This window comes from Lepidochelys kempii, chromosome 14, assembly GCF_965140265.1.
Source record: "Lepidochelys kempii isolate rLepKem1 chromosome 14, rLepKem1.hap2, whole genome shotgun sequence".
Lineage (NCBI taxonomy): Eukaryota > Metazoa > Chordata > Testudines > Cheloniidae > Lepidochelys > Lepidochelys kempii.
The window spans coordinates 27,207,101-27,231,499 of record NC_133269.1 but is presented as its reverse complement, the minus strand read 5'-3'; the positions used below and the strand labels follow the sequence as shown (position 1 = coordinate 27,231,499).

Below are 24,399 nucleotides of genomic sequence, written 5' to 3'. Positions count from 1 at the left end.
TGGGAAAGCACAGGAATAGGACCTTTTTATGGACATTGTAAAACAGATGTCCACAAAGGGTCGCAACCAGGACACCAGCCAATGCCAAATAAACAACAATCATCTCAGGAGAAAGCATACTGAAATGAGGGATGAAAGGAGATAATCTGGCAGGGGACATGTGACCTGCCCATTTTTGAAGAACTGGATAGCGTTCTACACAATTACAGTACAACCTGTCCCAGGCATTACTCTGAACTTTCTGCCTGTACCTCCCCCTACCAAGCATGACCAGCTCGACTCATGGGAGGATGAGCAGAAGGATGCTGGATAGGAGCTGCCCCCTGACAGCTAGGATCTCTTTGTGGGTCAGGACAGCCAGCTGGAAAGCCAGCCCCAGTCCTGCTACAAAAGACCCTCATTCCCGCCCTACAACAGCTGACCTGGATTCCCAGCCCTAAACCAAGCAGAGACCAAAGAGTCAGATCCTCTGGAGGGAATGTCAGCATGTAAGTACCTATCTTTACAATGTATTACTTATTGGTGGATGTAAGTTAGGAGCCCGTCTTTCACTCACCCTTCACCTTGTACTGCTTCAAAATGGCATCTGCCAGCATGGGGCAGTCACAGTCTGTACCCCATTCCTCCTCTCACACCAGATTCAAATAGCCAAAGCATGTATTTGTACAACAATCAATAATTTATTGAGATAGTGCTTATAGGAAAAGAAATCTGGTTAGTTTTTGTAATTTACATGAGGTATAAATGCACATTGCAGGCACAGGCAAGGCACAAACAATACTTGCTCCCCACTGAAGTGCAAATGCCTTGTAACATGCATGTAGCTGACCATCATTGCAGGGCCCTATCTGTTTTTCTCTTCACTTTCTCCAGGGGAGATATAGCAGAAACTAAGACTGAGAAATTACTTGGTTTTTGTTTGTTTGTTTGTTTTGCAAATTATAGGGAATAACCCCATGCCCATGTCCTCTCATAGTGCTTGCAAGTCCCTTCCACTACAGCCATGCTTCTGGGGGGACCATCATGGGGAACAACTTCACAGCATATCTCATCAGTCTATCCTTTGTCTTTTTTGAATAAGACTAGTCCCCCACCTCAGTGTAATGTCATTGAAAGTCAGGACATAGCTCCAACCAACCCCCCACCCTAAGAGCATGAAAGCAGATACAGTAGACTGAAATCCAAAGGCACCCACCACAGTCCATACCTACCTACCATCTCTGAGGTTCCCACAAGAATGGGAAGAGTCTCAGGGAGGAACGGTCACACATATAGACTGAAAAAAGCTATCATGCCTTGTCTGATTATGAACAATAAATGATGGTTTTGATGTTTTGTTTGCTCCCACAGCACCCTGCAACAGCAGAACAGTCAAGGACAGGGCCTCTCTGAATTGCTGACAGGATAGCCAACCTGAGGGGAAGAAAAAGGAAGAGTTGGGATGAGATGTTTACATGGCTGAGTCACAGAGTCGAACCAGGCTGTCTGAGAGGTGAAGCCTGCACATGAGGATCCAGAGGGAGGGAGATGATGCTTTCCCAGGAGATCATGTCAATGGCCAAGGGAAAGTGTGGCTGTGGCCAGGATAGCATTACCAAGGTGAAGGAGAGCATGGAAAAGGACGGAGATATAGAGGCAACTTGTGGATACTATCCTGAACCAGAATGCCCTCCTGTGAATCTTGGTACTTCTAGGCCAGAAAGCCCTGCAGTCCCGTAATTTGGGATCCAGACATGTTCTTCAGCCTGTGGACAATGATGGCTACTGGCACCAGCAGCATCTCCTAATCTCTGCATCCCAAAATCAGTGCTCCCTGCAGGTCCCATTCACCTCTCAGGTCCTATCTCTGGGCACCGAGAACATTTGCACCTGGCATAGGCGCCGATAGTGGGTGCTCAGCACCCACCGGCAGCCCCGCGGATCAGCTCCTTCCCCTCTCCCCTCAGCTGTTCAGTGGTGTGCAGGAGGCGCTGGGGAGGAGGGGGAGGAGTGGGAGCAGGAAGAGGCAGGGAGGAGGTGGGGTAGGGACAGGAAGAGGCGAGGTGGGGTGGGAGCTTGGTGGAGGGGGTGAAGTGAGGGCAGAGCCTGGGGTGGAGTGGGGGTCAAGCACCCCTGGGACCTCGGGAAGTCAGTGCCTCTGCCTGGGAGTCCAGCTCTTTTGAGCCCCGCAGAGCCCCTGAGAATTTTGAGCTGAGGCACGCAGCCCCAGAACCCGTGCAGATAAGAAGAGTCAGAGGCAAGGCCTATACTCACCTGTAACTGCTCCCCCTCTCCTCATTCTGTTGCACTTGGAATGTTCTTATTGCTGCATTCTAAGTTTTATGTGCACTGTTGCAGTCATTAAAGGTTTGTGTATAGACATGTACCCCTTTTCTTTTTAAAAGACTGGTTTTCTAAATGTATTTCCAAACAGACATTATTTTTCCATTGCTTTGATTAACATTTTTGTATTTTTTTATTGTTTCATATTAAAACCATTTACAATACATCCATTATGGGTCATCATTGCAAAAGTTAGCACAGAGAATCCTTTAAATACAGCAAAAAATAATTCATAGGGTTTTACAAGAGCACGTAGGGAACAGTAAATTTCAACCACCCACATGCAATCCCTCAGTGCTCACAATGTCTCCATCCCAATGCACCCCACACAGAGGCTTACTTTTTCTGGTATGGTAGGCACTCAAAATGCAAACAGTAGCCTCCCTGACAGCATTCCCACAGCTGTTTGTGCTCCTTGCTGGCTGTTTGAACCCCCAAGCAAGTCCCCACACCTCAGACTCCCACCCATCGGCCCGGCTTTCCCCCTTGCTTTCACAAATATTGGGCAAAACACAACATCCACCTCTAATACTGAACAATTTTTTTCTGCAGCTTCCAACCTATTCCACAAACAGTGCCATCGGCCTTTCATTGTGCAACTATAAAGCAATAATTAAAATGTTGCTTCTGTCCCAGCAGCTCGTGTATAGCTTCATTAGCTAGGGCACCAGGCCATACATTGGATCTCCCAGAATAACCAGACCAACTTCCACGCCAATAATGCCCCAATGCTTCAGGTGGTAAACAGTCTTTCTCCATTTTATGTGAACAGTAGTGAGTTCTGAAAGGTTCTAGCATTGTGGACCATACCAAATGCTGCTGCATTTATGTCTGTAAACCTGCCATGGTGGTCCACCGGTCCTTGGAGCACTATGGACAAATATCTCTTTCTGTTTACAAATCCTGTGCTCAACGGGGTGAGGGCAGGCAAATGTTAGGCACATGGGTTCATTAATTACCCCCAAAACAGGTTGGGTACCCAATGTATGCAAACCCATCAATAATCTCCTGAGCATTACCCATCTGCATGAACTGGTTAGAAAGCACCTTATCAGTGGCATAGCAGACCTGCATGAGAATGGCTTCAGCAGTTAATCTCCCCACACCAAATTGGTTGGCCACATACCAGTAACATTCTGGGGGTGACTAGCCTCCATATGGCAATGGCAACCCTGTTTCTCCATGGATATGGGGCACCACACATCGGTACACTGCTGCTGCAGTTCCAGTGCCAATTCTGCACAGATATAAAAAAAAGATAGCCCTCCCTGTCCTGAAGTTCTCTTGTCACTGAAGAGCTTGTCATCCCAGGTCTACAGAATGAGCCTCTCCCACCAATCCACGGTGGTTTCTTCGGCCCAGAAATGGTGCTGACCCCTGTGTAGGTGATCCAGGACCTGGTCTCCTCATTCCAACAGCTCAGATTTTCCCGTTATTCTGCGTCAACCTGCTGCCATCACTGCAGATTGTACTCCTGCTGCCAGAGTTGCTGCTACCATAGAATAGTCTTCTGCTCCTGCATCATCAGATTGTTGGTGCAATGGGCAAAATCCAATGCTGAATTCATCCAGCTTTGAGCGCTGTAATATAGCCCGAGGAAGCTCTGTATATTTGCTCTTCCCACCACAAAAGCAGGGAGCAGGAGCCTGTCTTCCCACAGTTCACAGCAAAAACAATCCCCACATGCATGCTGCTCAGTGGTAAAGCAAAGGACCCTGGGATACCCCCAAGAATGCTACACCCTCAATTTGCAGCAATCTTCTACCATCTGTTCACTGTATGTGAACTGAAAATAGAACAGGCATTGTGTGTACATGTTATTGATATGACTTACATAATGCAAATTATCTGATGCACATCAAAAAGCTTTAAATTAAACTCCCCAGCGTAGACATGCCCTAAGTGATTATGCTTTGTAAACAATGGGACATTGTCATCTACTAAACTTAGTTGGACTTTGAAACATAGTGTTTGGGTTTTGATGCATATGGAGAGGGTACATCTACCCTACAGGCTAGGGGTGGGATTCCCCGCTCACATGGATATACTTGTGCAAGGTCACATTGAGCTAGCATACTAAAAATAGTAGTGTAGCAATGGTAGCACAGCCAGCAGCAGCCTGGGCCAGCCACCCTGAGTGCAAACCCTCCTGAACCCCATGGGTATGAACGTGGCTGTTAGCCCATGCCACCGCTGCCCATGCTACCATGGCTATACTGCTATTGTTAGTGTGCTAGCTCAATGAGAGCTAATGCTAGTAGATCTTTGTGAGATGGGAGCAGAGGTAGCTATAGATAGATAGATCTGTGTTTTTTCCTGGAACACAGAGATCCCCTACGCAGTAACGTATCACTGAAGTAGTTCACAGAGAAACACATTAACAACGTGACTTCTAAAATGTCTTGGTGGATTATGTCCCTGGAACTTTAATGAGGCAGAACTAGGCTAGATCACAGCACAGCCAGCCTTTGGGAACCAGAAACCCATAGTCCTTGATACCTCCAAGTTGGGGAACTAAACAATTTTCATTAAGAAAAAAATGTGAATCTTCACCACTTTCCATTGTAGAGATGGCCTTAAAAAATGGAAACCAAAGCAAACCAATCATTGAACTTGAAAACTTATCACTTTTTTATTTCATGAGGTGGGACTGCCCTGAGAAGCCAGCCTCTCTGCATCTGGGGGCAATCCTAGAGCAATCTGTAATGTGGATAACAGTACCATCTGTACATGAAGCTCCTTGTCAGGAGCTCTTCAAGTGGTGCCTCTCCTGTCTTCATCTCACCCTGTGGACCCACCTCACTCCAGGAACCACAGCATCCTCTTCATAACTCAGCCCTCCAGCCGGGTTACCATCTGTGTTTCCCCCTTCCAGGGTGACCCAAGGTCCTTCTATGGCATGCAAATGGTCCCAGGCAGTCTTCTCCAGTGCTGCCCTGCTTGTGCCATTTCTCCAGTGGCCAGTAAGATGACCTGGGCCCTCCCCCTACTCTAGGTTCCAGTTCAGGGACCCTCAGCTCAGCAGTTCTGGGCTCTACCCTCTCAGCCCTCACTGCTCCTTCTCTGGACTGCCTCCTACTCTTCCTGGTCCCCCCCTTCTCTGAGAATACCAGCTCTAAACCAACTCCCTCTTCCCAGGGAGTGACTGCCCTTTCCCAGCATCCTCTGTCTGTTGCCAGCTATCTGACTTTATACAGGTCCCACCTGTTCCTGCACAACTGAGCCTGCTTGCAATCAACTAGTTCCCTGCTCCCTGGCTCCTCCTCCTTTGGAGTTAATAGACCTATCTGGCCACCTTAACCCCTTTCAGTCCTGTGTGGGGTGGACACCCCATCACAGCAAGTCACTTGCCCTTTTGGGGCTGTATTATCCTGGGCCTTTCATATGTGCCCAAGATCTTGCACACCCTCTCTATTGGCCCATAGAGCTGACTGGCAGAGGGGAGCAGATCTCTGTCCAGAAACGACGCATCATTCATATTCCCCATGCATGCTAGAGACAACAGGGAAGAACTGTGGGCACCATTCCCAAGGAAGGCTAGTGCCTATCACAATCAGTTTCCCCAGGGGATAACAATGCCTACCTCACTGGGCCAAAAATTGTCAAAGTTATTTAATTTGTGTTTGTAAAGTGCTATGATCAGTAAACTCTGTTAGGATGGTCCCGTCCCCCTTTAAGGGCTATGGACCCAATGGCTGCCAGAACCCCATTATAATTTGACAACTACTCCTTGAAAATCATTTTATGAACTTTAGCCCCTATGTATACCCCAGCGCAGATGTCCAGACACCACTTTTCCTGCAGCAGGAGACTTTTGGTGGTTCAGTGTTTCCGGCCACACTTTTCCTACCAAGCATTGGATGGAATCTCCAGCAGCACCCATCATACCAAAGAGATATGTAACAAGACCCATCCAGTACCAGTTACCCAACAGACATAGCAGTGCTGTGCTTATTGGATGGTCACAGACAGAGAGAACAGGTCCACGATTACTAGGTGCACAGTAATTGCTGCCAGTTGTCCAGACAAAAATGCTCGGCTCCATAGATACCACATGACCAGTAATAGACATAAAAGATCTCCATGGTTACACAGTGCTCAGAGACATGTAACGGTACTTATAGTTACCAGGTTTCCAAAGGTAGATTAATAGATTTTAAGGCCAGGAGAGAGCATTGGATCATTTAGTCCAGTGCTTTTTAAACTTTTCTTCTGGTGACCCAGTTGAAGAAAATTGTTGATGCCCATGAGCTGGGGATGAGGGGTTTGGGGTGTGGGAGGGGCTCAGGGCTGGGGCACAGGGTTGGGGTGCAGGAGAGGGTCAGGGCTCTGGACTGGGGGTGCAGGCTCTGGGGTGGGGCCAGGGATGAGGAGTTTGGGGTACAGGAAGAGACTCCAGGTTTGCCGAGCGGCTCAGGACTGGGGCAGGGGATTGGGGTGCAGGGTTGGGGTGCGGGCTTGCCTCCGGTGACTCCCAGTCAGTGGTGCAGTGTGGGTGCTTAGGCAGGCTTCCTGCGTGTCATGGCACCGTGGACCGCGCTGCGCCCAGCAGCAGGTCCGGCTCCTAGGAAGAGGCACACCAGCAGCTCCGTGTGGCTCTTGCCCAGAGGCACCTCCCCCTCCCCTCAGCTCCCATTAGCTGGTGCTCAGGGCAGGGGCAGCTCACGGAGCCCCGTGGCCCCTCTACCTAGGAGCCAGACCTGCTGCTGGCTCTTCCGGGGCGCAGCGTGGTGTCAGAACAGGTAGGGACTAGCCTGCCTTAGCCGGGCAGCACCACTGATGGGACTTTTAATGGCCCGGTCGGTGGTGCTGGCCACCGCCGCCGTGACCCACTACCTTACATTCAATGACGCAGTGCTGGGTCACGACCCACAGTCTGAAAACCACTGATTTAGTCTGACCTTCTGTTGAGCAGAGGTCAGGGAATTTCATAATATTGAGCCCAATAGCTTGTGTTTGGCTAAAGCAGATCTTCCTAAAAGGCATCCAGTTTTGATCAGGACAATGGAACAGACGCCTAGGGAGGTCGTGGAAGCACCTTCACGGGAGGTTTTCAAAAGGAGGCTGGAGAGCCCTATGCTTTGGATGGCTTCGATACAAGAAATCCTGCATCTTGGCAGGGGGTTAAAATAGATGACCCTGGTAGTCCCTTCTAATCATGGTCAGCGCATAATGGAAGCTGGGGGAGGCTAAGCCTCCCCAAACTTCGCACTGATGGGGGGGAGGGGCAAGTGGTGGATTACCACATGGGCCCATGGGGCCCATATCCAGAGGCCCTGGCTGATTTGGGACCCTTGGAAAAATCTTCCTGTCCACCTGCCTGCCATGGTCAGGGGCTAGAGTAGCTCTTGCTCCCTGCTGTAGCCACAGAGCTTTTCCAGTCTCTGGGCTGCAGCATGGGGATGTGGGAGGCATAAAGGAGTGAGTGAGGTGCGGGGCCTCAGGGGAAGGGGCAGAGAGGGGGAAGAAGGGGGGCAGAGCCACGGGAGGAAGGGGTGCAACAGGACCGGGGGTATGGGTGGAATGGGGGCAGGGCCGCAAGGGAAGGGGCAGAATGAGGTGGGGCCATGGGTGGGGCCGCAGATGGAAGGGGCCAAATGTGGGAGGGGCTCCAGCCTCGGAGCTCCGGCCAGGGCCAAGAGCTGTGCCTCAGTCCCAGCCAGGGCTGAGAGCTCGACCCCAGCCGGGCCTGAGCTCTCAGCCCCTCTCCGTGTCCCCCACCAAGCTCTCAGCCCCCTCTTGCCCTGGCTGAGGTCATGGGTGCAGGGGTTGAGAGCAGTGAGCAGGGGGCTAGCCTGCCCAAGGGGAAGCTTCACGCTCCATCCATGCGTCTAACCTTATGGTTCTACGATTCTATGATCTAAACACACCAACAGATTAAGAATCTACCATATCACTTGTAGTTTCTTCCAGTGGTTAATAATCCTCACTGTTGACATAATGTTGTGCCTTGTTTCTAATTTCAGTTTATCTGGCTTTAGCTCCCAGCCACTGATTCTCGTTCTGCCTTCCTCCACTAGATCGAAGAGCTATTTATTAACCAGGAATTTTTCTTCCTATGAGGGTACTTACACACCAGGATCAAGTTCCCTCTTGATTTTTTTACAAGCTAAACACGCCAAGCTCCTTAAGTCTCACTATAACATTTTTTCCAATTCTTGAATTATTTCTCTGGAAATCTCCTTCCTCTCTAATTTTTCAACATCCTTTTAAAAATGTGGACACCAGAACTGAGTGCAATATAGCAGCATTGGTCTCATCAAAGCCATGTACAAAGATAAAAACAACTCCCTACTACTCCTACTCACTACTCCCTGGCTGTTTATACATCCAAGCATTGCATTAGCCCTCTGCCACAGTATCACACTGGGAGCTCTTGTTGAATTGTTTGTCCACTATGACCCATAAGACTTTCTCAGAGTCACTGCTTTCCAGGATACAACCCCCATGCTATAACCATGGCCTCCATTCTATATATAATGGATCCCTGTGCTTACAGGCTGCCTGGAGTCAGGCACGTACCACAGTCTCCATGGTTACCAGCTGCCTGAATAATCTTTATTCAAAACTAAACATTAGTTCTTTCTCTCTCTACAGGAATATATTGCAATGGGACATTTGATCAATTTGTTTGCTGGCCTTATTCACTTCCAGGAAATGTGTCTGTTCCTTGTCCTTCATATTTACCCTGGATGGAAAATGGTAATGTGATTTCTCTTTTTTTACAAGATTCATATCAGGAATCTTCATTGCAGGAGGGAGTTGTCAGCTCAGGCTCTACTGTCCTGGAATTGCCTGGGGGGTTGCTTGGGGCTATTCTACATCACCTCCTTCCTGGCTAGCCACCAAAGTCATCCCACTGCAACGTGCTTCAAGCCCTGTGAGGATGAGCAGTGACCTTGCCTGCACCCTTCCCCACCCCTCTTTGTTATGTTTCAGTCACTTTAAGGCCAAAAAGTCACTTTGGGGTATTGACTTTTAAGAAACACTTTAAGAACCCTCCTAACTCCTTTCCCCCTAAATGATTTTTGAAAAATCACATTTTTGACTGCCTTCTGATTTCTTTCCTCATTGGGGGAAGCTGCCTGCCCCTGGTTTGTATGGGATCAGCTCACAATCAAAATTCAACCTTCAGCACACACACAAAGCTGCAGCTTCTATTCACAGCTCGAAGGGACTCCACAAACCCTTCCTTATTCCTGTGGTGTGTGTAGCAGCCACTCCATAGCCCCTTGTCACCCCCACTTGCTACCCAGACTAGGCAGATGTCCCACTCCCATTCCCTAGCCATGCTCCCAAACAGTTTTTTGCCCCTACCTGTCCCCTAAATTAACTTCCCCACATTTTTCCCTCCCTTTCCTATCAGATTCTCCTTCTCTGCTACATCACATCCCCTTGCACCTTCCTCAGCCGGGCCTTCTGCTCCCCATACTCCCCTGTGCCAATGGAGCTACACCATTTCACACCAGCTGAGGATCTAGCCCCTACATTCTGTGATAGGGCACCGTAAGCTGATGTGCCAGAGCATGACAGGATGGTTATTTAATTACTAAATCATCTTCTTTGCCCAGAGTTCTGGTGGTGGTATGAAATTTATTGTCTGTATGTAAAAGGAAGTGTTCAGATTAAGAATCTAAAGGATGAAGAAAGAATTATCTGAAATGTAATTTTATCTTTTTGATGTACTCACTATATTTGCTTTTTGAAACTACTGGGGAAATTATGGGAATTTCTTTTGAGAATATATTCATAAACTAAGTTTCTATGATTTTCTCCCACATAGACATTACAAAGAATCATCAAAGTCCAAAGCAAAGATTTCTCTAATGGGGTTTCCCTAGCTTTGCTGAAAGGGTGAAATTTGTAAAGCACATGAAAAATTAAATATATGTCTTGACCTTTCAGACTGAAGCTCTGTTTACTTTCAGGAAGTGCAGGAAATGTATACAGAGTCTGCTTGGACCAGGGAATCTGGCAAACAGAAGAGAATTCAACAGATATTTGGCGCGATAATTCAGAGTGCTCTGAGAAGAATCACTTCACTCCACAAGTAAGTATGATGTTTTCTTTTATGCTTTAATACTTTAATCTTCTTAATCCCTTCTTGAATAATTGATCAGATGTTTCCATTGAATAGCTGCAGAAGAGAGCCAGACTTATTTAGGTTATGATATGGAAACCTTTCCTTGTATTCTGAACAGGGATTAGGGCTGGAAAAATCCTGAGTGCTTTGGCTTCAGCAAATTATCCCTAGGTCAGTTTTGGGATCACCACATTTACTAAATTCTAATATAATGAGAAAAAATGAAACTCATAGAGTAAATTACTCAGACTCAGAGAATCCCACATGCTAAAAGGAAACATACTGTATTGGGCAAAATTGCTGTGGAACTAATTGGAGTGAACATGGAACAAATTTCCCACTTCAATTAATTCTCTTCATCCCTGAACCTCACAGTCATTAGTGGGCAGCTGCATGCAAAGAAAAAATGGAGGCAAAATCACAAACAAACCCAGTCCTTGTTGGCACTGGACTTTTGATAAGACCCTTGCAAACACCCGGTTAGGGTTAGGCTATGCTAACTGTGAGGAGAGGCAGGGGAAAACCAAGACAAAAGGGATAATTTTAAATTTTTAGAACTTTATAAGGGAAAACCCCCAAAAAATTTCAGGAGTATAAATAATATATAACATTGCAAAGTACTTACTACTTATAATAATAATAAACTATATGTTACCAACACATTAACCTTTGCAAGTTTGTACATGATACTCTTCTTTACTCTGTGCAGTTAATACCACATACATTGTCATTATCAAGAACAAAGATTATTGAACAATAGACTGTGTCACTTCAGAGAAGAATCAACTTTTCCTCTGCTTGGCTGTAAGTCCAGCTCCACTCTTGCTGTCCTGTTCTTTGGTCCTCTTCGGCTTGAAGTGCCTCTTAGATTCGACATTCCTGTGGTTGTGCCTCTTTTCACTGGGTTTATCCATAAGCGGGTTTCTTCACCAGTGGGCCCTCATTTGTGCATTTTGCACCTTTATTCCTTCACTGATGTTCAAAGTCATTCTCTCTGTTCATGTACTTTAGGTCCTTTGCAGGTGGGCTTCTCATTTACTGTTTTCAGGGTCTGTTTTCATCTGACACAGCTTTTGATCACTTCCCTTTTCAACCAATTATATTTCCTTGGTACTCTTTGTCCAGTATGTCTGTAGATTTTATTTCCCTCTATTTCCTTTCTCTAATCGTGTCTGCTCACATACCCAGGTCTGTTTTTTTCTGCTTCTCCTGACCTGAAACCTTTCCTATTTTCCTTCTTCCCCCCTTCTCACTTCCCAGTCCCCTGCTTTTATTCTTCTCTTCTCGTACTTTATCACCTGACCTCCACCCTCAGCACCAGTTCATTCCTAGCTCAGCATCTTGATTCTTCACTTTCTCTAATAGCTTTTTCCAACTGCCCCCTTTGGGTAGATTCTGAGCCCCGTCCCCAGCTCAAGCTGCCTTCTCACTGGCTGTTTCTCTCTCCAGAAGAGCGTTATATGCTGCTGCATCACAGCTGCAGGGCTAGTGCCTGGGCCAGGGTTACTACAAATCCTGTTAATAGTGGAGAGCAGTATTATCACAGTGCAGAGGGCTGCTGTACAGTGAGCATCATGGCTTGTGCAGTATGATCCCCAGGCGAGCCAAACGCAGTGCTGTTACTGGCCCTTACTCATGACTGTACCGAAAGCTGCCTGTACAGTGATATTTTATTGTGCAAGCCAGTAACACTCATCAAGATGTCCTGAAAACATTTACTAATCAGCCACATGTCGTTTGTGCCCTTCGTCCCCATTTAATATACAGCTGAGTGCAGATCTTGTGGCCCATGCTGAGGACAGCGTACAGTTGCATACCTCTGTAACCGTGCCTTCTTGGGCCACAACTGAGAATGCCAAACTCAGGACGAATTGCTGAGAAATAGGGAAGATACCCCCCGAGACTAGTGGCTAATCCCCCATCGGATATACCAAACCAGCAACAAAAGTAAACTTCTGTTTCACCACACTGGCTAACAAGAAGTCATAAAGGCAGTTTCCTCAGGCATTCCAGTCCTTGTATTATCACCAAAAACACTAGACTTAGAGATGGGTGGTTCTTTAAAACCAGTCTCTTCAAATCAAAGGTTCTTCTGATCCCAAAGGACCAGCCACACTCCCAGGTCAATATATAACTTAGGACTTACCCAAAAATCATGCTGATGCCAATCTAAAATCTTAAGGTTTATTGAAAGAAAGAAAGAAAGAAAGAAAGAAAGAAAGAAAGAAAGAAAGAAAGAAAGAAAGAAAGAAAGAAAGAAAGAAAGAAAGAAAGAAAGAAAGAAAGAAAGAAAGAATTGGTTAAAGGAATCAAATACATACAATAAATGCAAGGTTCTTGGTTCAGGCTTGTAGCAGTGATGGAATAAACTGCTGGTTTAAGTCTCTGGCTGCTTCCAAATTATCATTGGAAGGTCCTCAGGCCATTGGTTAGAATGCTCCCATTCGTATAGTTCTTATTCCAGAGGTTTGAGCAGGAAAGAGGCAAAATGGAGGAGTTTCCAAGGCCTTTTATATCTTCTGCCATGTGGAGGAAAACACATTGTTTCAAACAAAGGCCTCAGCACAGCTAGTGGAAAATTACAGGTGACAAGATAGCGTTTGGAGTCACATGTGCAAGTCACATGGCCATTCATGAAGGTTTGGACACAGTAGAAGCCACTACCTATATCTCAAACAGCATGTTTGCAGGACAGTCCATTCAGTGTAGATGGGCGTCTCCCATGGTCCACTGTCAGTCAAGTGTTTCTTGATGTGCCACTTAATTTGAATAGTTCCTCCAAGATGTGCTGGCTAACTATCTTGTGGGCATTATCCCAGGTGCAAACATTTGAAATCCACGTATAAAGCCAATATTCATAACTTTAAATACAAAAATGATAAATACATACAGATAGCATAATCATAACCTGCAAATCATAACCTTAACATAAACATCTTACATGCCACATTTTGTACAAGCTTTGTTGCAAATATACAACAGTGGTTGCAACAATGATCTATATGGTCATATTTTAATCAGATAATATCACAATCTCCACTCAGGAATTCTCTCCTCATACTAAGCACAGTGTGGTTCAGAGAACAGGTGATAGGGCTAAGGGTCAAGAAACCAAGGTTCTAATTCCAGCACAATTGCTGCCTTGCTGTGTGATGGTGAAGAAGTCACTTCATCTTTCTGTGCCTCTGTTTCCACTTCCATGCTTGGTTCATGATTTCTGATTGTAGATGGTACTCTAATCTGACAGAACCAGATTCATTTTTAGTTATACCTGAAGCTAGACAGTGTCTGAGAGATATCAGTTGTGCACTGATTTTCCAAGGTCTCAAATGTGGGTAAGCGAGGAGGGTGTCAAACCTACTAGTCCAACACCACAGATTTTCCAGTATGGCCTTGGTAGATTTTTGCTTCCCAAAAGCTGTGCGAGACCTCAGCAAATCAACTTGCTACTCCTGAACCTGCTAAGGCTGCCACAGTGTGTACTATGGTCTCCCACAGTATTCTTGCCAGCAAGTTAAAGATGTATGGATTGGATGAATGGACTATCAGGTGGATAGAAAGCTGGCTAGATCATTGGGCTCAATGGGTAGTGATCGATGGCTTGATGTCTAGTTGGCAGCTGATATAAGCAGACTGCCCCAGGGGTCAGTCCTGGGGCCGGTTTCATTCAACATCTTCATTAATGATCTGGATGATGGGATGGATTGAACCCTCAGCAAGTTTGCAGATGACTGGCTAAACTGCAGTTCTTCAGAAAAGGACCTGGGGATTACAGTGGATGAGAAGCTGGATATGGTCAACAGTGTGCCCTTGTTGCCAAGAAGGCTAATGGCATATTGGGCTGCATTAGTAGGAGCATTGCCAGCAGATCGAGGGAAGTGATTATTCCCCTCTATTCAGCACTGGTGAGGCCACATCTGGAGTATTGCGTCCAGTTTTGGGCCCCCCACTACAGAAAGAATGTGGACAAATTGGAGAGAGTCCAGTGGAAGGCAAAGAAAATGATCAGGTGGCTGGGGCAAATGAGGAGGAGGAGAGGCTGAGGGAACTGGGCTTATTTAATCTGCAGAAGAGAAGAGTGAGGGGGGATTTGATAGCAGTCTTCAATTACGTGAAGGGGGGTTCCAAGAGGAGCTAGGCTGTTCTCAGTGGTGGCAGAGGATAGAACAAGGAGCAATGGTCTCAAAGTTGCAGTGCGGGAGGTCTAGGTTGGATATTAGGAAAAACTATTTCACTAGGAGGGAGGTGAAGCACTGGAATGGGTTACCTAGGGAAGTGGTGGAATCTCCATCCTTAGAGGTTATTACGTCCCAGCTTGAAAAAGCCCTGGTTGGGATGATTTAATTGGGCTTTGAGCAGGGGGTTGGACTAGATGACCTCCTGAGATCTCTTCCAACCCTAATCTTCTGTGATTCTATGATTCTATGCTGTACCCTTGCTCTGTTCTTGGCAAGTGTTTGCTGGATCTCCCATGGGTACCTGTCTGAATTGCTTGCACTGGTTCTCTGTATCACAGGAAGATGCACTTGCTCTGATATATCTGTCCCCTGAGCCCTGTTTCTGCTCCTGTTCACCTTGGTTCATCTGTACCTGCTCCTTCTGTTTGTGCTGGACCTGCTTTTACCTGGGTGCTATATCAATTGTTTGGGTCAGATTCATGGCTAGTATCTACCAACAGCGGATAAATCAACCATTTATTTCGTCTAATTCAGAGGTGGATAACTCCTATGCCCATATTGTCAGCTCATTCTGTTCCTTGGTGCTGGATTTTGTACTGCTGCTGCTGTGTGTCAACATGGAGATGGACTTCTAAAGACAGCATGCTGGGAATCTCCAGCACCCACATTGCTCCCTGCTGGCTCTATTGTTCCATTATCTCTATCCTATTTTCCTCTCACAAAGTGGCAGATGTATTTTCTTCTGCATCATAGAAAAATACCAGAAAGCATATTATGGCAGACTCCACCACTATGCCCTCTCAAGGGTATAGCCACCAATTCGAGTTAGTTAGAAACAGCTATATGACAATGATGAAGGTGATAACATCCAAGCCAATGCACTTGAACCATCAGTGGAAACAGTGACATTGTTCAGAAGAAGATATGATTACCAGGCTGGACAATAAATCATTGCAATCCAGAGGGGTTTAGTGAGTAGTCCGTACTGTGGAGTTGTCCTCTGTCTATAGAATTTTTCAGTTTGTTTCCCGAAGAGAAGCTTTACTTGAGCTAGAAAAGTAAATACATTGTGCTGGATCAGCTAAGCAGCATTAGCTCCCTCCCACTTCCCCTTCCTGTGGCCAGGTAAGGGGAGACGTCCTCAAACGAAGTGGATGAGCTCTGTTTGGAAGTGGTGGCCGCATGGCTAGCCAGGAGCTGCAGAGAAGCTGAATGCAAAGAGAAACCTCCCAGGAACTATGTGCAGAGTTCCTGTGTGGAACAGGCTGTTGCTGCTGGATGTGACAGATGTGTGTAGGTCTGTGTGGGACTTATGGCAGAACAGCAAGGGCTGGGTGCAGAGTAGCCCCAATCGGAGACAATAACAGCCTGTCTTGGAAAACTTCAAGCTTCTATTTACTTGAATAAAGACTGGACTGGAAAAGGCACCCTAACCACTAGGCTTGAAGAATCCTGACTCTCAATTGGACTGTCCCAGGGACCCAAACATTTACCACTATTGCTCACTTTGGAGTGTAACCATTTAAGCCTCTGTACCTGAGGTATTTCCCCTTTCCTGCCAACCCTAATAAAATAGCCTTTCACTTACCATGTATCTGAGTGGCTACTGGGATCCACCAGGGCTAACACCCACAACACCTGGCTGCCAAAGCACTGAACCACTTGCCTCTGAGTTGCAGTAGACCTGTAACACTACTGACACCTTAGGAGTTTGGTATAATTAATTATTGAGTATCTCCAATAATTACAAAATGCATCAGAAACAGGAACAAAATAAATAAAATGTTAAATGAAAAGATAAAAGAAAAATTGATGCACACTCATTCCAGCTCAGATGTCCTGTTCCATATCACTCGACGTGCTCACACATTAATTTCTCCTTTTTATTCATCCTTATTTTCATCTTGAGTTTAGAAACAAAACCTATGTAAGTGGTGCTGAAAATGATTGCACATGATAGACCTGATTTTCAAAACTGCCCACCCAAAAATGCATGTTCAACTGTTCACCCATTTTGCACAAATGATTATTGTGCTTCATGCAGAATTAGGTCATTTCAAATGAGTAATTAGAGCTGGTTGAAACTCAGAATTTCTGTTTCACCAGAAATTTCAGCACTTCAAAATGTGTTTCATTCTGAATCAGAGCAAAACAAATATTTAGAATTGTTCTACAAAATGGAAATTCTGGAAAAAAATTTGGAAAATTTCAAAATTTAGATTCAAAATGAATTTTTTCCCATTTTTAATTACTTTTATTATATTTGTGTTACCCTGCAATCATATTTCTAAGATATTGAAAGAAGCTTGCTGCTGTAATTAGTACACTGAGTGCTTATCTTCTTTTCTTGTTCCAAACGTGAAACTGTTGCCTCACAACACAAACAGGAGACATCATGGGCTAGAAAATAAGATGTTTCAATTAGTCCTAAACAACATCTATCCTTAATCATTTTAAAACTAAAGTAGAACTAAAAGGAAAGGAAATAATATTTTGACTATTATGCCGTAACGTGTCATATTATGCACTACTACTACTGACATGGCATAAAATAATGTAAAAATGAAAATACATTTTTAAAAGAAAATTTTGTTTGGAAATAAAATTTCAAAATTTTCTCAAATGAAATTTGCCATTTAAAAATTTACACAGGAATTGTCATTAAAATTCTTGTGATTTCATGAACAATTTTAGTTTAAACAGAATGGCATTTTCTGATAGAAAACTGTTGTGATGAAAAATTTCTTCCCAGCATTAGAAGTTATGAATTTATTTGGCTATCTTCATACCCTAGAGCCCAATTTGCATACGTAATCATGGTGGCTGTTGGCAGAAATTAGGCTCACAGCAGTGCATACACAATTTTCAAAATTAGACCCAATGTGCCTATTCCAAATATTAAATTATTTCAAATTTTAAAACCTGCTAATTATACCTGGCTTTCCATAGTGCTTCCCACCTATTGATCTCACAGGGGTTACGGAGGAGGGTCATTTACAGATGGGGAAACTGAAGTTTGGAGCAGTAAGTGACTTGCCCAAGGGACAAATAATAGAACCCTAATGTCTTAACTCCTAGGCTAGTGCCCTATCTGCTGGGCCAGGCTGACTCCCACACTTGTGCTACTTATTTATTTTTCTCTGTTATTCTTATGATTAGGAAGAAGAACACATGTTACTTTCCACACTACAGCTACTATACACGGTTGGATACTGCTTGTCTCTCACTTCCCTTGTATTAGCTCTACTTATACTTCTGCTCCTCAGGTTAGTGTCAACCAACATTACTAGAACATGTCTTGTATTCTGGAATTTATCAATTTATGGATTCTTTTTTCAAGTAACAGCTTATAATTCCATGTAAGATGTAACTATATACATTTACTATGCAAATATAATTCTTGAGCAATATCTGTTGATGGCTATAATATGAATACAATTATATTGTTCATAATGAAATTTATTCTAAAGAATTCATAAAAAGGGACATTTCTTTTTGTACTTCCACAGAAAACTTCACTGCACTAGAAACTACATCCATATAAATTTATTTGCTTCGTTTATACTGCGAGCCACAGCAGTTCTTATAAAAGATACCATATACCATAATACTTATTCAAAAAGACCAAATAATGAAACTGGATGGATTTCCTACTTCAGTTCTGAGGTAATTCTATTTTAGTTCATTGTTAATAGTATAATTTGTGCTGCAAAAGTTAAAGTTGCAAAACAGTTTCCCTTAGGAAAGCAGGTTTTAGATCCTAAGAGGTGAATTATGAAAATAGGAAATAGTGTTCATGGAGAATAGGGTAAAATTCTGGTTCAGAATTTATATTTATTTGATTTAGATATGATCATAAGAAAAATGAATAGCAAGCACACTGTGCTGGTTAATAGTGTTCATAGTTGTCATTTCTCAGCTGAATCTTCAGAGATATTTCCTACAGCTGCCATGCTGAGTACCTGATAGCAATTGGATACCTCTAGTAGTGCGTATTTCTTTTTGTGGTGATCATAGAAGATTAGGGTTGGAAGAGACCTCAGGAGGTCATCTAGTCCAACTCCCGACTCAAAGCAGGACCAACCCCAACTAAATCATCCCAGCCAGGGCTTTCTCAAGCCAGGCCTTAAAAACTTCGAAGGATGGAGATTCCACCACCTCTTTAGGCAACCATTCCAGTGCTTCATCTCCCTCCTAGTGAAATAGTTTTTCCTAATATCCAAACTAGACCTCCCCACTGCAACTTGAGATCATTGCTCCTTGTTCTGTCATCTGTCCACCACTGAGAACAGCCTAGCTCCATCCTCTTTGGAACCCCCCTTCGGGTAATTGAGGGCTGCTATCAAATTCCCCCCCACACACACACACACACTCACTTCTTTTCTGCAGATTAAATAAGCCTAGTTCTCTCAACCTCTCTTCGTAAGTCATGTGCGCCAGCTCTCTAACCATTTTTGTTGCCCTCGGCTGGACTCTCTCCAATTTGTCCACATCCTTTCTATAGTGGGGGGCCCAAAACTGGTTGCAATATTCCAGATGTGGCCTCACCAGTGCTGAATAGAGGGGAATAATCACTTCCTTTGATCTGCTGGCAATGCTCCTACTAATGCAGCCCAATATGCCATTAGCCTTCCTGGCAACGAGGGCACACAGTTGACTCATATCCAGCTTCTCGTCCACTGTAATCCACAGGTCCTTTTTTGCAGAACTGCTGCTTAGCCAGTTGGTCCCAAGCCTGTACCAGTGCATGGGATTCTTCCTTCCTAAGTGCAGGACTCTACACTTGTTCTTGTTAAACCTCATCAGATTTCTTTTGGCCCAATCATCCAATTTGTCTAGGTCCCTCTGGACCCTATCCCTACCCTCCACATATCTACCTCTCCCCCTAGATTAGTGTCATCTGCAAACTTGCTGAGGGTTCAATCCATCCCATCATCGGATCATTAATGAAGATGTTGAACAAAACTGGCCCTAGGACTGACCCCTGGGGCACTCCACTTGATATCGGCTGCCAACTAGACATTAAGTCTTTGATCACTACCTGTTGAGCCTGACGATCTAGACAGCTTTCTATCCACCACAGTCCATTCATACAATCCATACTTCTTTAACTTGCTGGCAAGAATACTGTGGGAGACAATATCAAAAGCTTTGCTAAAGTCAAAGTATATGACATCCACCACTTTCCCCATATCCACAGAGCCAGTTATCTCATCATAGAAGGCAATCAGGTTGATCAGGCATGACTTGCCCTTGGTGAATCCATGTTGACTGTTCCTGATCACCTTCCTCTCCTCCAAGTGGTTCAAAATGGATTTCTTGAGGACGTGCTCCATGATTTTCCTGGGGACTGAGGTGAGGCTGATCGGTCTGTAGTTCCCTGGATTCTCCTTCTTTCCCTTTTTAAAGATTGGCACTATATTTGCCTTTTTCCAGTCGTCTGGGACCTCCCCCGATTGCCATGAGTTTTCAGAGATAATCGCCAGCAGCTCTGCAATCACATCAGCCAACTCCCTCAGTACCCTTGGATGCATTGCATCTAGCCCCATGGAGTTGTGCATGTCCAGCTTTTCTAAATAGTCCTTAACCTGTTCTTTCACCACCGGGGGCTGCTCACCTCCTCCCCATACTGTGCTGCCCAGTGCAGTAGTCTGAGAGCTGACCTTGTCTGTGAAGACTGAGGCCAAAAAAGCATTGAGTACTTAAGCTTTTTCCGCATCATCTGTCACTAGGTTGCCTCCCCCATTCAGTATGGGTCTTACATTTTCCCTGACCTTCTTCTTGTTGCTTATATAGCTGCAGAAACCTTTCATGTTACCCTTCACATCCCTTGCTAGCTGCAACTCCAGTTGTGCTTTGGCCTTCCTGATTATACCCCTGCATGCTTGAGCAATATTTTTATACTCCTCCCTAGTCATCTGTCCAAGTTTCCACTTCTTGTAAGGTTCCTTTTTGTGTTTAAGCTCACTGAAGACTTCTCTGTTAAGCCAAGTTGGTTGCCTGCCATATTTACTATTCTTCTGCACATAGGTATGGTTTGTTCCTGCACCCTCAATAAGGCTTCTTTAAAATACAGCCAGCTCTCCTGGACTCCTTTCCCCCACCCCCCATATTAGCCTTTCAGGGGATCCTGCCCATCAGTTCCCTGAGGGAGTCAAAGTCTGCTTTTCTCAAGTCCAGGATCTGTATTTTGCTGCTCTCCTTTCTTCCTTTTGTCAGGATCCTGAACTCAACCATCTCATGGTCACTGCTGCCCAGGTTGCCACCCACCTCTACTTCTGGTACCAGTTCTTTCCTGTTTGTGAGCAGCAGGTCAAGAGGAGCACAGCCCCTAGTTGGTTCCTCCAGCACTTGCACCAAGAAGTTGTCCCCAACACTCTCCAAAAACTTCCTGCAGTTTCTGTGCACTGCTGTATTGCTCTCCCAGCAGATGTGAGGGTGATTGAAGTGCCCCATGAGAACCATGACCTGTGATCTGGAAACTTCTATTAGTTGTCTGAAAAAAGCCTTGTCCACCTCATCCTCTTGGTCTGGTGGTCTATAGCAGATGCCCACCATGACATCACCCTTGTTGCTCTCACCTCTAAATTTAACCCAAAGACTCTCAACAGGCTTTTCTCCAGTTTCATACTGGAGCTCTGAGCAATCGTACTGCTCTCTTACAGACAGTGCAACTCCTCCATCTTTTCTCCCCCACCTGTCCTTCCTGAACAGTTTATACCCATCCATGACAGTGCTCCAGTCTTGTGAGTTACCTCATCAAGTCTCTGTTATTCCAATCACATCATAGTTCCTTGACTGTGCCAGGACTTCCAATTCTTCCTGCTTCTTTCCCAGGCTTCTTGAGTTCTTGTACAGGCACCTAAGATAACTAGCCCATTGCCCTGCTAGCTGATTGCCTTGAATCAGGAGGTCTCCTTGTGTTTCCTCCCAGTATCTCACTTTCCCATTTACGTCAGAGCTTAGGTCTCCATCTCCTGGTGAACCTAGTTTAAAGCCCTCCTCACTAGTTAGCAAGTCTGCCTGCGAAGATGCTTTTCCCTCTCTTCATTAGGTGGATCCCATCTCTTCCTGGCAATCCTTCTTCCTGGAACAACAGCTCATGGTCAAAGAATCCAGAGCCCTCTCTCCGACACCACCTGCGTAACCATGCATTTACCTCCAAAATTTGATGGTCTCTACCTGGGCCTTTTCCTTCAACAGGGAAGATGGACGAGAACTTGACATGTGCCTCAACTCCTTTATCCTTCTTCCCAGAGTCTTCAGTGACCCGCTCAAGGTCATTGGTGCCCACATGGAGAAGCAGGAAGGGGTAGTGGTCCAAGGGCTTGATCAGTCTCGGCAGACTGTCCGTCACATCCTGAGTTCTAGCTCCAGGAAAGCAGCACACTTCTCGAGTTTCCCAGTCTGAATGGCAGATGGAGGACCTTTAGGTGAGAGTTCCTGACCACCACCACCCATCTCCTCCTCTTGGGAGTGATGGTTGTTGAACTCCTATCCCTAGGACAATGCATCCCATGCCTTCCGGTCAATGGGGTCTCCTTCCGAGCCCTTCCCTCAGATGACTCTTCCAAACTGTTTTCCTCCATAGTACCTGTGCAAAGAGCCTGAAAACGAATAGGTCCCCTCCCTACAATCTACTCAGCTCATGCATGAGCTCCTTAATCAGATAATATGGCTGTTCCTTGTATGGACTTCTCCTGGTGTTCCCCTTACCTTGGTATTAGGGTCCATCAATAAGTTTCAAAGAACGTACTTAGGAATCATCCTAAAAGAATAAACCCTTTCAAAGGTTGCACTAGAAATGGCTGAGCTGCACTAATGCTAGAGCAGTGGAAAGAGATTTCCCTACATTTCTTCATAGACAAGGACAGAGAGCTCCAGTCCCTCCCCAAGCTTCCTGTTAGTTGTGCGGTGTCTTCTTCTAAGAAATCATGGTGTGTGTGTGTGTGAATCCCCACAGCATGCCTGGCCCACATGAGGCACTTGGTTGTTTTTTTGGAATCACACACCACACACACGCACACACACACCGTTTTTAGCATGTTGGAGACAAATGTATATTCTGATTAGCTGGTTTTGGCTGTAGATGACATCAGAGGTTTGATCTATTCCCAATGGCACACAGCTGGAAGTGCAGCAACCCAGTTAAAGCTGCAGAAGGGTGTCTGACTGAACCAAATATTTATTACAACTGTTAATTTTTAAAGGATATAAAATATGACATAAGAGCAACAGTTCTTTTCAGAGATTTTACAGTACTACAATGTGTAATTAATTACTATTATTAAATACTTCCTGATGTCTTATTTCTGCAGATTTTAACCATTTGCAGGACTTCCCAGTTTTTCTTGCATTACTTTGTCGGTGCAAATTATTTTTGGCTTTTAGTTGAAGGACTATATCTCCACACGTTATTGGTGACTGCTGTGCTCTCTGAAAGGCTACTGCTGAAAAGATATATTGTGATAGGATGGGGTGAGTTTCAAATAAGTTATTTGTCTTATTTTATATCAGAAAATAAGTGATAGGTAAACAAAGTTTTGATACTTTGTGAAAGAAAGAGAAAAGCTGATTATTTGAACTCCCTGAAATTTGTCAACTTCTCTATGCTAATGAGGTGTCCAGAACTGATCATGTGATCATAATGAACTTTGTAACAACATAATATGTAATGTCCAGCAGGTGTCTGAACACACTGGCAATTAGTAAATTCCCTGATAACATCTGGGGATTGGAGGAAAGCATCCTGTGAATGTGGGGCGTGGAGGGATAGCCAGGGAAATTACTGAGACTGGACAGAGGGGCTGGCTTCAGGCTGGGAAGGGGCATCTCAGTATTTCTTACTGCTGTTCCGATGGAACTTCCTTGGCACCTGGTGCCCAGTTTGTCCCCGCCCCTGGCAGCTGGCACCCTCTGCACCAATGTCCTCTTGCTCCTGCCCAGGTGCCAGTGCACTGTCCCATCCCCCGCACTCAGGCCCGCCGAGAGCAATTCCGGGCCACTGGTCCAGGGCCATCGGGGGGGCGGGGGCAGGGCCCAGGGTACGACGCTGTTACTTCCGGGACTGACTGCGCTGGCCTGCGGGGCCCTCCAGAGCGCGGAGCAGTCGTGCACACCCGTAGGAGCCCTGCGGCCATCCAGGGTGATTTAAAAGGGCCTGGGGCTCCCAGCTTCCACCGCCCTTACTGCAACAGTAGCGGCATCAGGGGCCCCCGGGCCCTTTTAAATCTCCTGGGACTCTGGACAATTGCCTCCTTTCCTCCCTCCCTCCCCCAATTGGTGGGCTTGCCCGCACCTGAAGCTGGTACACGTGCTCCTGCCCCTCTTCTGGGCCAGGTTTCTGAGCCCAGATCTGCTGGCTTCTCCCTGGTCAGCCTGATTTCATGCTCTCTGGCATTCGCTCCAGCCCCTCCTCTGGATTGCACTCTCATTTTCTCCCCCCGCTTATGTGCACAGGAGGAACATAGGCCTCCACAAGATATTGGGTGCGTCCCACTATTCCTTCCCCCCCGCACTCCCCACGATTACACCGCCCTGGTATCATCCCCTTTTTCATAACAAGAATGTTCCAGTACATAAAAGAACCAGAAAACCCATTCTCACACGTTCTGTATGTCAATCAACTATTAAAGCAATACCAAATTTTCCATTTAACACATCATCATATTATGACATTTATCCAAAAATGTCTCCATTTAATATAGTCACTCTGTGTCTACACATTATAATGGAACGTAGGGCTAGCATAGTGGAGGTGGCACCGCATTCGTATTTTAATGGGAATGATGAAATTCTCAGTGTGTTTTGAGTTAG

At 45.5% G+C, this 24,399-nt stretch overlaps 2 protein-coding genes across 9 annotated transcripts in view; one reads left to right on the top strand and one right to left on the bottom strand.

Moving 5' to 3' along the window:
* The window catches only part of GAS7 (growth arrest specific 7), a 369,130-nt gene that overhangs the window by 11,484 nt on the left and 333,247 nt on the right, over window positions 1-24,399 (bottom strand). The window contains exon 15 of one of the 8 annotated variants that reach the window (XM_073310807.1): window positions 13,609-13,645. The exons of the other annotated variants lie outside the window; for them this stretch is intronic. Within the exon in view, the coding sequence (XP_073166908.1) occupies window positions 13,641-13,645 (5 nt within the window). The 3' untranslated portion in view covers window positions 13,609-13,640. Of the gene's footprint in view, window positions 1-13,608; window positions 13,646-24,399 lie in introns of those variants that run through there. 8 annotated transcript variants of the gene reach the window in all.
* The window catches only part of GLP2R (glucagon like peptide 2 receptor), a 120,262-nt gene that overhangs the window by 11,468 nt on the left and 84,395 nt on the right, over window positions 1-24,399 (top strand). The window contains exons 3-7 of the mRNA XM_073310817.1: window positions 8,920-9,024; window positions 10,251-10,372; window positions 17,743-17,849; window positions 18,093-18,249; window positions 22,902-23,061. Of these exons, the coding sequence (XP_073166918.1) occupies window positions 8,920-9,024; window positions 10,251-10,372; window positions 17,743-17,849; window positions 18,093-18,249; window positions 22,902-23,061 (651 nt within the window). The remainder of the gene's footprint in view (window positions 1-8,919; window positions 9,025-10,250; window positions 10,373-17,742; window positions 17,850-18,092; window positions 18,250-22,901; window positions 23,062-24,399) is intronic.